The sequence below is a fragment of the Numida meleagris genome, chromosome Z (assembly GCF_002078875.1).
Source record: "Numida meleagris isolate 19003 breed g44 Domestic line chromosome Z, NumMel1.0, whole genome shotgun sequence".
NCBI lineage: Eukaryota > Metazoa > Chordata > Aves > Galliformes > Numididae > Numida > Numida meleagris.
This window is the reverse complement of record NC_034438.1, coordinates 7,425,316-7,439,826: the sequence shown is the minus strand read 5'-3', so window position 1 is coordinate 7,439,826 and position 14,511 is coordinate 7,425,316. Positions and strand designations below refer to the sequence as shown.

The following is a 14,511-nucleotide window of genomic DNA, read 5'->3' as shown; positions in this document are numbered from 1 at the left end:
GCTGGGAATCTGTGGTTCTGCACAGGACTCGGGGAACAAATCTGGGAAAGGGGTCCCCTCTGTCTTGTGCATTCACCCGCTGCGCTGCGTCAAGCCCCAGTGAGTCAAAGAGCCTGGGGAATTTTTACTGCTGTCTTAACAGAAACCAGATGCCACAAGTGGCATGCATCCTGCCAGCAGCCCCAGTGCCACGGATGGGGACAGCTTCTCATCCAGGCGGTCTCATCCAGCCGGTGGGCAGCAATGCCTCTGCCGCGCTGCGGTGGGCTTGGGAGGGAGCGCAAGCTGAAAGCTAGGTACTGTGATAGCACAGATGGGTAAAGATGTTGTTTGGTCTGCAGGCTTGGCTTTTTGGGCCTCGGCTGGAGATGGCAAGAAGCAGACACGGCCCCATGCAATCGGTGGGATTTGGGTTTGGGTGGGACATCTCTCCCACATTTAATTCCTCTTTCTGAAAGTCTTTCACTCACCTATATGGGCAATAATGACATAGAAGAAAACAGCACACTCCATCTCATGCTGAAAAGGAGGAGGAAAAAAGGGTTTTAAAGAGTGTGGAAGGGGTGTGGTCACTGGGTGGGGGTGTGTCAGGCACCGCAAACTTATTTATAAGCAAGAGCAGCTCCACTGGACAAGAAACCTTGCTGAGGCTTTGTCGGCTGCTGCTGGTCCCTGACACCTCTGGGAGGACACATCTGCTGCGATGGGGAGGCAAAAAGACGTGCTTGCTACCATTGAGGAGCACCTGAGGATCCGAAATAAACTGGTGCGGCAAGCGCTGGCTGAGTGCCTGGGGACGCTGATCCTGGTGGTGAGTCTGTGCTGGGGCGTGGGGACATTGTCTTGGTGTAGGGACATGGTCTTGGTACAGGGACTGTGCCTGTCCTGGTACTGTGCTGCTGGCAGGAATTGCAGGTGGATGAGCTCAGCTCCTGTGCAACCTGCCTGTTGGGACAACTGTTATCCATAGGGGAAAACCTTGTGCTGTAGGGTGAGCTTCAGGGCTGCTGGCAAGGAGTGGGCTCTGCAGACCTCAGCAGGTGTTGGGGGGCTGAAGTGTGTCTGCGCATTCTCAAAGTGCAGGGAGCAAAGACTCAGCATCGGAGCAAGTGTTTTTTCTAGGGATCGTGCAAAACTTCCTTTCCCACTCTGCCCTGGAGTACTGTCGTGGCACTGAAATTGTTCAAGTGTTATTATCCAGACAGTGAAAATCATTCTCTTCCTTTGTTTTCTTTGTGCATCCTATGAAGAAGGAACAGGAAGAATTTGAACAGTTTCAGCATAATTTTTTCTGCCTGCTGGAAATCCCTAGGGTCTTATCAGCAGGGCTGCATACTGCCAGGACAGCTTGTGCTGGCAGCTGATCCCACCTGCGTGGCAGTGCAAGGCTGTCACTCCTGCTGTTTTGTAAGCAGTGACTGCAACAAAACCCAGCTACCCACTGCTGTGCTGGGTTTCCAGAGGGGTAGGATGTAAGGGATGAAGTCGGGAGGATATCTTTGAAGCTGAGGGCTGATTTGAGCACTTAGGACAGCAGTGAAAGGATGGGGATCACACAGCAAAGCAGCAACACTGCGATGGGGGTATCTTGTGTCGTGCATCCAAAAATGCAGGGCTGCACAAAGCCCAGTGGTTTGGTGGTAGCACAGCGGTCTGTGCAATCTGCAGGTGAAACTTCATCTGAAGTGGTGTAAACCCCTGTGGCACAATGACTGTGGGTTTGCACCTCTCTGCAACTGGTGGTTTGGGGAGAGCGCTGATGGCCAGAGAGGCTGAAGGCAGAGAAGGCTGATGAAGCTGCATGCGCTCCTGGGGGTCCGACACACTGTCTTGTGCTTTGCTTATGGGGAAGAGAGGACTACTGAGTCTTGCACAGGGGATAAACATGACTGTAAAATGCTACCATTCCTGAAAGAAAGCAGCTCTGCACAGTGCAGTGGCTTTATCTCTGGAACGACCGAGCTCTGATGATTTTTGGGATGTGTCCTGTTGGTTTTCTAGGGAAGAGTTACTTGGGATAAAGGTGATAAGAAGCTGACAGGAATGTAACTGACAGAAAGTCTCTGCAGTCAGTCTCAGGATAGAAGCAAGGTAGTGCTTGGGGGGGAAGAATAATGTCTCCTGCTAGCCAGGTTAGTTCTACTGGAGAAATGAGGCATGCCTTCAGCTATGAGAGCTTTCAGAAGGGCTTGTGGTTAAAAATAAGTTATTCTTTCTGCTGCTACAACTTTCCCCTATAGCCTCACTGCTTCAAGGCAGAGACGAGTCAGGGTGTGCTCAGAGCCCCAGGAAAGGTTTGGTCCCACCACTTAACAAGACTCCAAAATGAGAGTGGGCACTGTCAGCCTCAGGGAGCACCATGCTCACTCTGTTTTCACATGTGTGTGCAAAAGCAGTTCATCACCTTGTCCAGGACTCCCTGAGCTGGTGCCTGGGACCAAAGAAAATGCTGCTTTTATTGGTGCTCTCAACTCCATCCCAAAGATCTTCTGGAAGTGGTCTGGGATCTTTGCAGCTCCTCTGCAGTGGGTGCTCTAAGCAGATGCAGAGGGAGAACTGGGAGGTCCCAGATGTGTCGAACCCTACCTGTCTGTCAGCAGGGAACACAAAGGGGGGAAGTGGGTCCCTTGCATCTGTCTGTCTGTTCTTCTGCAAATACGGTGCCACTTACTTTATTAAAAATTAAAATAAATATAACAATCTTTTTAAATTGCTCTCTATCACCCATATCCCTCTGTATCTTTTTATTTTATCAACTGCCCTGAAGGCAGAAGCAGAGGTCTTGAAGTTGACTTTTTTCCTTATCAGAGGACCTTGGTAGTGGATTCTGCCAGATAATCTCAGGACAGAGATCCCAATCCTGCCTGGAGGGAAAATGGACAACTGTATTCTGCAGAAGTCCTAGCAGGCTGAGCTGAGAGTGAATGCATTCATCTGCATCTGAGCCTAGCAAGCATCTCTTGTGGGCTTCAGAGAATAAAACACCTGAGAAAAGCCATGGAATCCATGAAACTGCCTTTGCGGGAGGTGGTGTTGGCTGCACATGAATTTCTCTAGAACTGGGCAATACTGGGGATAGATTTAAGGCTTGGTATAATTCACACCAAAGTCAACTTCCTGAGCCCAGTGTTTAAAGTTTGCAGCTTACTTAAGATTGCAGTGTGTAATGTAGAACTTGTCCCACCGTGGATATTGGAATGGCTTCAGCTTCTTCCCTCCTCCCCCTCACTTGCATTATGGCAGCTCTCTAAAGCTCTTCTAGGGCAAAACCATTTCAGAACCCCACAATTCTTACCTGCTGGTAAGAGTTATAAAGGCAGCAGTATGTTGCCTAAGAGAACATAGTGCCTTTCTGTTTAAGATAAGAAAAATAATCCAACTAAGCAGCCAAACCTTGAAGAGCACAAAGGTGAGTTGCTGATCTTGCTGTGTGCCTTGCACAATGGACCATCCTGTTTCAAGAGTTTAACGCTGCTACGGTTTCCTTTGATAGTGAAGAAGACATTCCCCTGCCCCTCCCCCCTAACACATACTTTCTGATACGTTAGGTTTGAGCTATACATCCATGTCAGAAGCACCTCTTGCTGGCAATAGTTAAGCAATGCAAACATAGAAGGTATTTTCCAACTCACTTGCTGTTTGTGTTATTGCTGTAGCAACTCACTAAAGCGAGATTTCCTCCGGCAGGTCTCCATGCTTTCCTTAAAGGCTCGGACTGTTTGCCTTGGTCTGCTGGCTGCAAATACTAAAGCTGTCCCTGTTCAGTTTTAACGTTTGCAGAAGTAATTTGCTGTTGTAACTGATTTCAAAGTCAGCCTAACTATAATTCACTGCTGTTGAGGCACGAGGAAGGAATAAAACAATTCCTAATTGCCTTTTAGCCAGGCTGTCCTACCTTTGTGGCCAGGTGGGAACTTTTTAGAGTCACAATGCGCTGCAAACTACAGAAACCAAAATAGTAAGGTGGCTGGGAAGATCAAGACAAGGTGAACCTCATCTAACTGTTGGCAGGGCTGCTGCTCTCCATTACCTCTTCCACCAGAAGAGCTCAGAGCTGTTAGCTATCCCAAACTGTACCCTTGTGCCCCAGTGCAGGAGTAGGGAAGTTTCTCCTCCCCACAAAGATGAGAGCTCAGGCACTACAACTTGCCCTGGTGGGATGCAGCTTTCTCCAGCAATGCCCAACACTGTGACTGAAGCCCAGGTCTTTCTAAGAGCTAAGGCCTCCTTATCTGATGGACATCAGGTATATCAGAATGTGTTCTTGCTTCAGTACACATGGGGAAGGAACAAACCAAATAACAAGTTTCCTCACTAATTCCCAACTCCTCTGCTGTAGGTTGCTCAGTTTTTTTGTTTGTTTGTTTGTTTGTTTTTTGCACCAAGCTCTTTGCTGTGTTGTGGCCCATGGTGTACGTATGGTGTAGCTTCACTCAGTCCCTCTTATCTCCCCCGTCCTGCTGTCCCACTTGTCTCTGTCTTGGTGCAGAGGGAGATGTAACATTACAGACCATCTGAATCTGCCTTTTGTTTCTACCCAGGCTGGTGGGTAGGTAGTGCTGGTAGATCCAGCCAGGCTGTGGAATACGATATTTTGCAACCTCTAAGTCACAACCCACTTATTTGTTCAAGAGGTGCTGGAGGAAAGGCACAAATGTTTCTCTTTGCACTGCCCCTATGGCTTTTGGAGGCCCCCTGGATGCATGGGCCTTGGGGCTGAGGAAGGTCCATGCACACTGGAGGTGAATCTTCTTCAGATCTACCCAGCTGGGTCCTGCCTCTTGTGACAGGCAGCAAGAGGCCATAGTCGGTGTCTGCAATGCCTTAACCCTGTCCTGCATCAAGGGACAGGGAAGGTAGGTGGCAAGTAGTTTTCATCTGGCTGTAAAGTGACAGTCCTCTGTGCCCTCCTTGGAAGGACTGTGAGAGAGTCACGGGTTTGAGTTCCACTCCAATATGAAGAGAGGTCTCCACACGTCTGATTCTTAAAATCTTCCGTCAGTAGCTCAGGGTTCCTTTCCCTGGATTATCCCCAGGATCTGACTGCCCTTATGACACCTTCCGTGTCCACCAGGGCTGAGCAGCCCTTCCCATGCACTTGAAGTGATTAGGTCTACACCTAATCCTTGCTTTTTTTTTTTTTTTTTTTTTTGCAGGCTGAAGAGTAAAGTTGCAGCTCAGGTAATAACAGCCCTTCTGGGGCTATGCCAGCAAAACTTTCCTGTCTTGATTTAGGGATCAGTCTGTCTGAAATCCAAGAGCAAATCCATCCATGCCTTTTGTGTTGTGCCTCAAGGCGTGAAAGGGCACCAACAATGGAAAGAGGGCAGGAGAGGGAGGGACTGCCTGAGTTCATCTACAGAGCTGCTTTGTCAGGATGTGTCTGTGAACCCACTAGCCCTTAGTTCTTCATTAGCTCTTTCAACATGTTTGTGTCCTTCAAGGTCCTTTCCTACCAGCTCTGAATAACTCCAGGGCTTCTCTGCCAGGGAGAAGACAGAGTGTTTGTCATGGAAAAGCCACATGGCCCATGTTAAACACAACCTGGACACAGGGAGTTTGAGTTTTTCTGAATATGAGATTACACCCAGCAACCTGCTTCTGGCTGTCTCCTCCCTTTTTCACCTCCTGGAGTCTGCTGGCCCCTTCATCCCTGAACCAGTTCAGCTCACCAATCCTGCAGAACATGGTGTGTTCCTATTAATTTCCCGCAGCACATCAAGTTGGATTAGCTCATGAGGAAAGAGGAGTGAGAAGCTTTCCTGTTGGCCATGAAAGCCATTAGATCTGTTCGAGCCAGTAAGATGAAATTAGGGAGCTGTTTTGCATTAACATGGTTAATGGGTGCATCGACCTCAACTCCTGGGAGAGTAGCTTTAATACATCTGAGTAATGACTCGTTGCAGCCATTTTATTAGCACTTAAAAAAACACTTGCCTAATGGGTCATGGGGATATAACAGCTAATTGCTACACACTCTGCCTTGTGAGGGCTCACCTGAGTTTCTTCTGGTTGAGATGTTTTTCCAGTAATGTAAAAACTATGTGTTAGCAGCAGGTTATTAAAATCAAGATTGAGGGATCACTTTTCCTTGGGTGTGCACATCTACCTCTTGGCCATAGTGGTCACTTACATCCATTGCATGAGCTTAAGTCCATGGATGTTAATTGGATAAGTGCTAGCTTGATTTGATTTAATCTTCCTTGCCTCTAACTCAAGCTAGATGCTCCTGAACTCTTTAAGTGTTGGAAAAGGAAGACTTTAGGAAATAGGATGGTCAGGGTATCCTGTCTTGTATGGCCCGGGAGAAGGAATTGGAGGGAAAACTAACAACTAGTCTAATTGGAAATGGTGTGATCAAAAGTTTTATGTCACGACCACAATAAAACAATTGGCATCTGGCAGCGCAAAGATTTGGAAAAGTGGATCATGACAAAATCTGTCACAGAGGATTATAAAGTTTGAGTTTAATCCCCATGAGCAACATGGTAGATCACAGTGACAGTATGTGCTTCTAGTATGTCATCCAGGCTCTGACGTCACCGCTGCCTTTTTAGGGATCTTGAAAGAAAAAGGAAAGGAAGGTATTATTGAGGTGGTGGGATTTGTTCTGCCTAAATTTAGAAAGGAAAGTCAGAGTTGGTTGACCTGAGTGCTGACTACATCAGTGGAGACAAATGAGACCCTAAATCGAACAACTTGACTTGATTTAGATGATTTAGAGGCTGGGCTCCGTTCCATATGCTGCCATTTCTTCTCACTGCATGTGAAGGGCATCCAAGATGACTGCATCAGTCATAAAACAAAATGAGTAAAGGTGCAAAATAAATCTCGCTACAGGCAATCACATATTTTACACGTATATGATGATAGTTACTGTAGATTTTGTGTCTGCATAAGCAAGGATTGGAAATGTATCCCTCCAGACAACATAACCACATGGTACACGTGTCAAAGCTGCCCCTACACCCGACTTGTGCTAGTGTTTTGCTGGCTGCCACCGAGTGCTGCCAGCTTGTATCAAATGCTGTCACGTAAAACCACTTGCCACAAGAGCAGCGTTGAGCATGATTTGGACATTATGCATGGGAATGTGTTCATGCTTAAAGGACTCCACTAGTGTGGGATGGAATTGCACACAAGCATATCAAATCTCAAACTTGTCCCTAAATATTACCTTACATTTTTATTTTAATCTACTTAGGGTCATTTTTTTTCTACTGTTATGCTGAATTAAGCCAAACAGTTCTTAGGGTGTATCTGATAAGTAACTGTAACGCTCCTGTGGAGTGGCTCCAGGGTATTTTTGCATGGTCCATAGACTCTCTTCTGAGAAAAAGCTGGAGAGCTATTGCCAGGTGTAGGGTGGCAGAGAGGAGGATGGGGAATAACGTCTTGGGAAACACCAGAGCTGGAACTCCTCCAGTCTGAGAGAAGACCCTTGTGAGTAAATGAGGTGGTGGATGGTGGAGTGGAGAACTTTAATCTGTGGTTTCTGTGACCAAAAGTTATGTGTCTGATGAGCCAACCACTATCCAATTGCAGAACTGCCAGTTCCTTCAGAGTGAACAACACAATTCCATCATCAATGGGATAAGCTTGTTCTAGTGGGTAGCAACCCTGCCCACAGGAGATTGGAACTAAATGATCTTTAAAGGTCCCTTCCAACCCAAGTCATTCTGTGAGTCTATAATTATAATTTACGGTAAACTGGGGCCAACCCTGCCAAACTCAGTGGCTTATTGCAGCTTTTTTCTGGGCTCACCTCCTGGTCAGTCTGATATGCCTTGTGGCTGTAGAGAGACAAACACCATAGCCAAGTACTCTGTCCAAACCTCTGTCTAATGTGTGCTGAGACTCCTCTGGGAAGGAAGAGATGTCACCTTGGTCATTAGCCAGATTTCTTTGCTCAGTTGTAGCTCTGCTTCCTTCAGTGGTTTGGACAAAGCTGGGAATGATGGCTCTGTTTGCTGCACAACCCATCTTTTCTGCCTTCGCCCAGGTATCTCCTCTGCAGTGGTTTTCCAAATGAGAGTCTTGGTATTAGGACGTTGAATGGGCTGCTATGTACCCTGTAGAAAGCAGTGCTGGATATCACTTCTTGAAATAACGAGTTCTACAGGTTCCTTTGTTCTTCCAGCAGAGGGTCCTGTGCCAAGAGGTACCTGAGTACAGAGTGTCCACCTCATGAGTCAGCCTGCAGCCTACTTGGCCACTCCTTTCCCAACAGACTGCATGCAATGTTTTCTTAGTAATTAATCAGATATTGAGGGGATAAACTAGCTGTGTTTTGGCTTTGCCCTTCATCTGAATTGTGTGTTGCTCAACAGGTATGTCCAACATTGGCAGGAGAGGTGAAGAGATCCACTCCTGCCTACCTGATGCCTGTTTGGTGGCTTATCCCCTAAGAGCAGATATTGCCTTCGTGGCAGTTGAGTAATCCTGGAATAATGGAGTTTACAGAAGCAGAAAACCTCGATGGGTGGACAGACATGGGCACAAGGTCTAGGCACTAGTCTTCAGGATCTTGAGCAAGATTCCTGTCCTAGTTTAAGGATGCTCTCAGTATCTAGTGATGAGATAATGCCCGGTATACACTGAGAATCTGTTCAGGTCAAGCCAGTGGAAGATAAAAACTTACAGAAGATTAGGACTAGGGCTCCTTAAATTATATGGTGGGTAGTGGAAGGACTTGGCTAGGCAGGAGGCATCCATCTGGATGGGTGATGGTCTGAACAGCCAGGGGAAACTTGTCTGGGCTGTTAAGGGTGAGCATAGGAAGTATGGCTTTTGGATGTGATTGAGAAAAGAAGAAACACCTGTCTACAGCAAATATCTTCCAGAATGAGCACTTTTCTTTTAGCTATTAGGCAACGCCACTTATCACCCAACAGAAATAAGTTCTGTTACCCAGATCGCTTGATGCTTGTTGTTATTGTGGAGACAGAACAGCTTTGTTGCCCTGATCTCTTCCTACATGACTTTGCCTCTCTTCCTACAAGACTTTGCCATAGGAAGAATACGATTGTGTCAAGGTGGTGTGGGCTGTGCTCAAAATGCCCATGGCAGGGAGAAAACCTTGGGGCTAGGACAACCACAGTTAGCTCAGGAAGGCAACATCAATCCCTCAGCCATGGCTTGAAAGGAATGTCTCTGAATGCCAAAGTGAACATAGCCTTCTTCAGCCATGTCTTTATATCCAGGCAATAGCAAAATTGTGCCCTGCCAATCTATGTGCTACTGTGTCAGACAATTATTATCCCTTTTTAACAGAAAGGAGTTTAGGCTTCATCCCTTATCTGAGCAATGAGTCTTCTTGCCTACCTTTAGCCACCATTTGGATGTTTGGACAAAGATGTCCAGCCTCCTGGGGATGTAGACTGTGGGATGATGTATCTTCAACTTTCTTTTGGCCATGGTTTCAGTTTACCCAACCAGGAGGCAGGCTTTCCTTGTGACCTTTCTGTGACTGAATGTTGAAGCTTTGTGTTATGGGTGTGCTTCAATAGTCCACGCAGGTGTAAGCAGAGAAGTCAAGAGTGCTGGTCAGCAGCTGGCCATGATGTAAACCACAGAGGGTAATTTCAGTCTGTTCTCTTTCAGCTCTTCGGCTGTGGCTCTGTTGCACAGATCGTGCTCAGCAGAGGGACCCATGGAGGTTTCCTGACTGTTAATCTTGCCTTTGGCTTTGCTGTGACGCTTGGCATTTTGATCGCAGGCCAGGTGTCAGGTATGTTGTGTCTCGGTGTGGGGGCTGGATTTCACTTGTGACAACTGGTATGTAGGCCTAGATGGCTGCACTTTTCCTATGTGGCACTGCTGTGGAGACTACTGTGCAATAGCTCATCTCTTGGACCCAAGTTCTGCCCATAAAAGTGCACAAACCTTCTGTCTTTTTGCAGGTGGACACCTGAACCCAGCTGTCACTTTTGCCATGTGCTTCTTGGCCCGAGAGCCCTGGATCAAGCTACCAGTTTATGCCCTGGCCCAGACACTTGGAGCTTTCCTAGGAGCTGGCATAGTCTTTGGGCTCTACCATGGTAGGTGCAGAAAGTGTGTGTATGATGTGTACATGTGTTTATTGTTTAGATTATAGCAGATCTCCCAGAAATGTTGATGAAGCATAAACAATGATACAAACTTTATGTCTGTGGATTTTTTCAGAGCCATTTTATCCTCGTTTTTTTCTTAAATTTATTTTTAAATAAATAAAGACTTTACCTGGATTTTTTTCTGCATAGTCTAGATACTAGTGTGAGACAATCAGACTTCTAGAAACTTTGGCAGCCCTTGTCAGGGTGATTCTACATCTTGAAAAACAACTTGGAAATCCAGTTACTCATGAGCCTATTCCTCTTTTCATGATGCTCCTTATTATAGCAAGAGATAAGAACTGATCACTCTGTGCTGGTTAGGAAAAGGGTAAATACTGCTAACTCCAGAAAAAGCAGTGCTGCTGTAATTCTGTAGCTTAAACAAGCAAAGCAATCAGCACTTACCAATGCTCGGGATTTAATGAATGTTAAAGCTAATCCATGCTCCTAATGGAATGGCACAAGGAGAGTGTCAACGCGTATTAAGATGCAACTCTTCCATAATAATGAGTTTACATCTATTGCAGTATAGAATCATAGAAAATCCCGAATTGGAAGGGACACACAAGAATCACTGAGTCCAACTCCTGGCCCAACACAGGACCATTCAAAATTCAATCTGAGAGCATTGTTCAGATTGTTCTCAAACTCTGGCAGCTAGGGGCTATCCCCACTGCCCTGTTTGATGCCCACTGCCCTCTTGGTGAAGAAATGTCTCATACCACACAATCTGAATGTCATTGTATCTGACCCACAGGACAGGTTATCAATTTAAAAAAGATATCACTCTTCTTTAAATATCAAGGGTGACTTTTTGACTCAGACTTGCCTTCTAATGTCTGTTTCAGTTGATAGGAGCAATACTCCCTTCAGCTGGCAGAGCATCTGGATGGTCACAGCTTCTACCTGAAGCATGAGAGGGAGGAAACTGCCATCCTGGCATTATCACCAGCAGCTTTTCACTTCAGAGTGAAGCAGGGGAAACTACCGTTGTTGCTGTAAATGTTAAGACTCCAGCTGAACGTCAGTTACCTTTCTAGTTGGTGGGCTGAAGTCAGATTCTTTGCAGAAGAGAATTAATCCTATCCTAATCAGCTGTCTAAAACAAAGATGAGCTGCCTTCAGGAAGCCTCTATTTTGATCTTAACTGCCTGTGGAGGAAACACATTCAACTTGCTTAAGGTAGTTATCCAGCTTCTGCACAGCAGTAGAGGAGTGGCCAGTGGCTCTAGAAGAAAGCTTCAAGAGGTGGAACTAATGGCAAGGGAAAGTAAGAGATTGGTCTTAATCATGTTTGCTGCAAAGCAGACCCATTACAATATCTGAGATTTTGACTTCTGTTGCACCACAGGCATTTAGGCACCTTGTAGGGGGAATTAGGATTCAGGTTAGTGTTTCTTTGGGCTCTAACTCATGCTTTTTCTCCACCTCCAGATGCCATCTGGGCTTTTGGCTCCAACCACTTGTATGTAACAGGAAATAATGGCACTGCTGGTATCTTTGCCACCTACCCGTCTCAGCATCTGAATGTTGTGAATGGATTCTTTGATCAGGTAAGAGGGTGCTTGGAGGGTGCCAGCACTTAGAGAGGGAAATTTTGGGTTGGTTCTAGCCTTCTCATTTGGTCAGAGAATGCATCACAGCATGGAAGCACATTCTGGAAGATGTCTTCAGGTGATTTGGCTGCTCACACTGTTATTGATAGCTCTTCTGTGTGTAATGAAGAGGTGTGGGCATGATGGAATTTATCAGCTGCTAGGAGGAGCATGCTCCGTTGTCCCTTTCCCAGCTGGGCACTCAGTCTACTTATGTCTGATGATGCCATAGGATGTTTTATTGTAGCTTTTCTACTGTAGAGAATGAGCCCTAAAACCATGGAACTTCAGAAGAGTTAAGTAACTTGGTTAAAAGATTAGGCTTCTGATTTTTCCCTTCCCTCCCCAGTTCATTGGCACTGCTTCCCTGATTGTTTGCGTCTTGGCTATTGTGGATCCCTACAACAACCCTGTTCCCACGGGGCTGGAAGCTTTCACAGTTGGCTTTGTCGTCCTTGTTATTGGAACTTCCATGGGCTTCAACTCTGGCTATGCCGTCAACCCTGCCAGAGACTTTGGACCTCGTCTCTTCACAGCCATTGCTGGCTGGGGCACTGAAGTGTTCTGGTAAGATCTTGTCAGTGAAAACTTTGTGCATCAAGGGGGAGAAAAAGTTACAGATTCAAGTAGGTGGTACCTCTGGCAGCAGAGTCTTAGCACCCTTAAGGTGTCTTTGGAATGTACAAACCTCTTTAAAAGACACAGTTTGCTCTGCTTTGATTTCTTAAGAAATCATAGAACTACAACAGTTTCCAGTAAATTACTAAACTTTGGGGGAGGAAATTTCAGAGATGAGAAGTTCAGGTGCACTTTGAACATGATCCTATCCTCCTTTTTTTAATGGTAGGAGGTGCAGGGCCTTTGTTATATTTTTGTTGAACCTGGAGAAAATTGAGAACTACGAGCAATAGAGGCTATGTGTTGTCAAGGAGTGCTTTCCTGCAGACAGTAAGAGGGAAGTGAAAGTGCCTAGCTCAGACAGCGATGGTTTCTCTACTTTCTTGGTGGAGAGAGAGTTCTAGAAGTCCTGGAAACAGCTGCTCTGAAATGCTTGTCACCAGAACTTGCAGCAAGAGGCAGCATCTGCCTTGGTTGTTGCTGTGGAGGTAGAGTTGCTGTTGTCTTGCAAGTCAATGGGGATGTTTGCAGATAACCAGATTTTGCATTATTCCAGATTGAAACACAAGTATCCTAATGCCTAGGCTGCATTTCTTAACCTTGTGCATTTTCTTCTTGTTTTCCAGGACTGGTAAGCAGTGGTGGTGGGTTCCAGTTGTTGCTCCTTTCCTTGGGGCCATTGCAGGAGTGATAGTCTACCAGCTGATGATTGGATGTCATGATGAGCCTTCTCCACCTGCCTCTGAGCAGGAGACAGTCAAGCTGGCCAATGTGAAGCACAAGGAAAGGGTCTGAGGAAGCTGCTATCCAGATGTGGCAGACATTCATTACTCAGGACTGCAGCTGGTGAAGAGGAGGGAGGAGTTAAGAAGAGCTTCAACAAGAACAGGAAGAGTTTTTTTCCCTGTCTTGAGTTATTCTAGCCTTTTTTTTTCTTAATATCCCTGATGCATTTGCTTTAGATACTTTCCTATGAGCCTTTTCCTTCCATGCAGTATCATATAATCTTTCTCTACTACTAGATGGCGGTTGAGAACTTTAGGAGTCAGGAGAGAGGTGGGCATTGCTGTCCAACACTTCCACCATGGGCCTCATGCTCAGGAATCTGGGGCTTTCTTGGGCTGCTTTGCTGGCCTGGCCTTTGAGCTTGGCAAACTGCTTCCCTCTGAACATGTGCCCCATCTGCAGAGCAGGGACCATGCAAAACATAAATTGTTTTTCTAGTGTGGAACTGAAATTCTGACATCCTGGGAAAAATTTGCCTGCAATTCTTGATGGATCAAGTTCATGCTTGGTGTTGCTCTAAAGTCAGTGACCTGACACCAGGAATGGACTTATCTAAAATATTTTAATTGGCTAAAATTTTCATTTCTCCCATGAGCTCACAGAAGGTTGTATCAATCCATTGATCCATAATGTCAGAGCAGAGAGTGAGAATGCACTGGATTTTAATATAATATTAAGACAAAATGTTTACAAGCCACTGCACCCTGGTGTTTTAATCACAGTTTTCAATATTGCCGGCTCATGGAAGACAAAACATAGGAAATCCTTGTTTTAGTCAGGGGATAACCTGGAAAGAAAGATTGGCTCCCTGTAGCAGCCTTTCTTATTAATCAGCTTTGTATATAAACTGCAAGCAGCTAATAGCCAAGTTCCACTGAAAATATGGTGTTGCTAAAGTTGTGTGTGTTCATGTAAATTTCACAATAGTATTTTTTTTACAGAGATATATAAATGCACTCCTTAAAAAGCTGTTACTACAAAACAAGATGGGGATCATTTAATTTAAAGATGTGTGGGAACTGCCTATTCTCTGACAGCTTTGAGATAACTGTTGGGTTTGCCCAAGATAGCCTTAGATTTTGGCACTGTGTGATTGGAGCACTGAGTTTTCCACCTTGCAGAAATGTGGGGGCATCCCTGGCACTCAGGACCCTTCTACCACATTTTTTCTGATGAGGGACTGAGTTCAGACACCGCTGGTACCTATCAGCACTGGTGTGTCAGAGGATTGCTGGCTCTCCCAGTGCTGTACAGAGTGTTTGAAACAAACAGTATCAGTTGTGAAAGAATCTGTAGGTCCCATGCCTCTGCATTAGAGAAACTCTTTTGAGGGCTGTTTCTTTAATGTATGAATTATTTGAAATATGTAACTTTGTACACATTTCCAGTCACTAAGATGATGTATTCTTTTTTTTTTT

At 45.8% G+C, this 14,511-nt stretch overlaps 1 protein-coding gene across 1 annotated transcript; it reads left to right on the top strand.

The window, feature by feature from the left end:
- Window positions 615-14,505, top strand: LOC110390062 (aquaporin-3-like). The gene is made up of 6 exons (XM_021381236.1): window positions 615-811; window positions 9,604-9,730; window positions 9,903-10,040; window positions 11,529-11,647; window positions 12,039-12,256; window positions 12,934-14,505. Exons 1-6 carry the CDS (start codon window positions 704-706, stop codon window positions 13,100-13,102), a joined length of 879 nt encoding a protein of 292 aa, XP_021236911.1. The 5' UTR covers window positions 615-703; the 3' UTR covers window positions 13,103-14,505.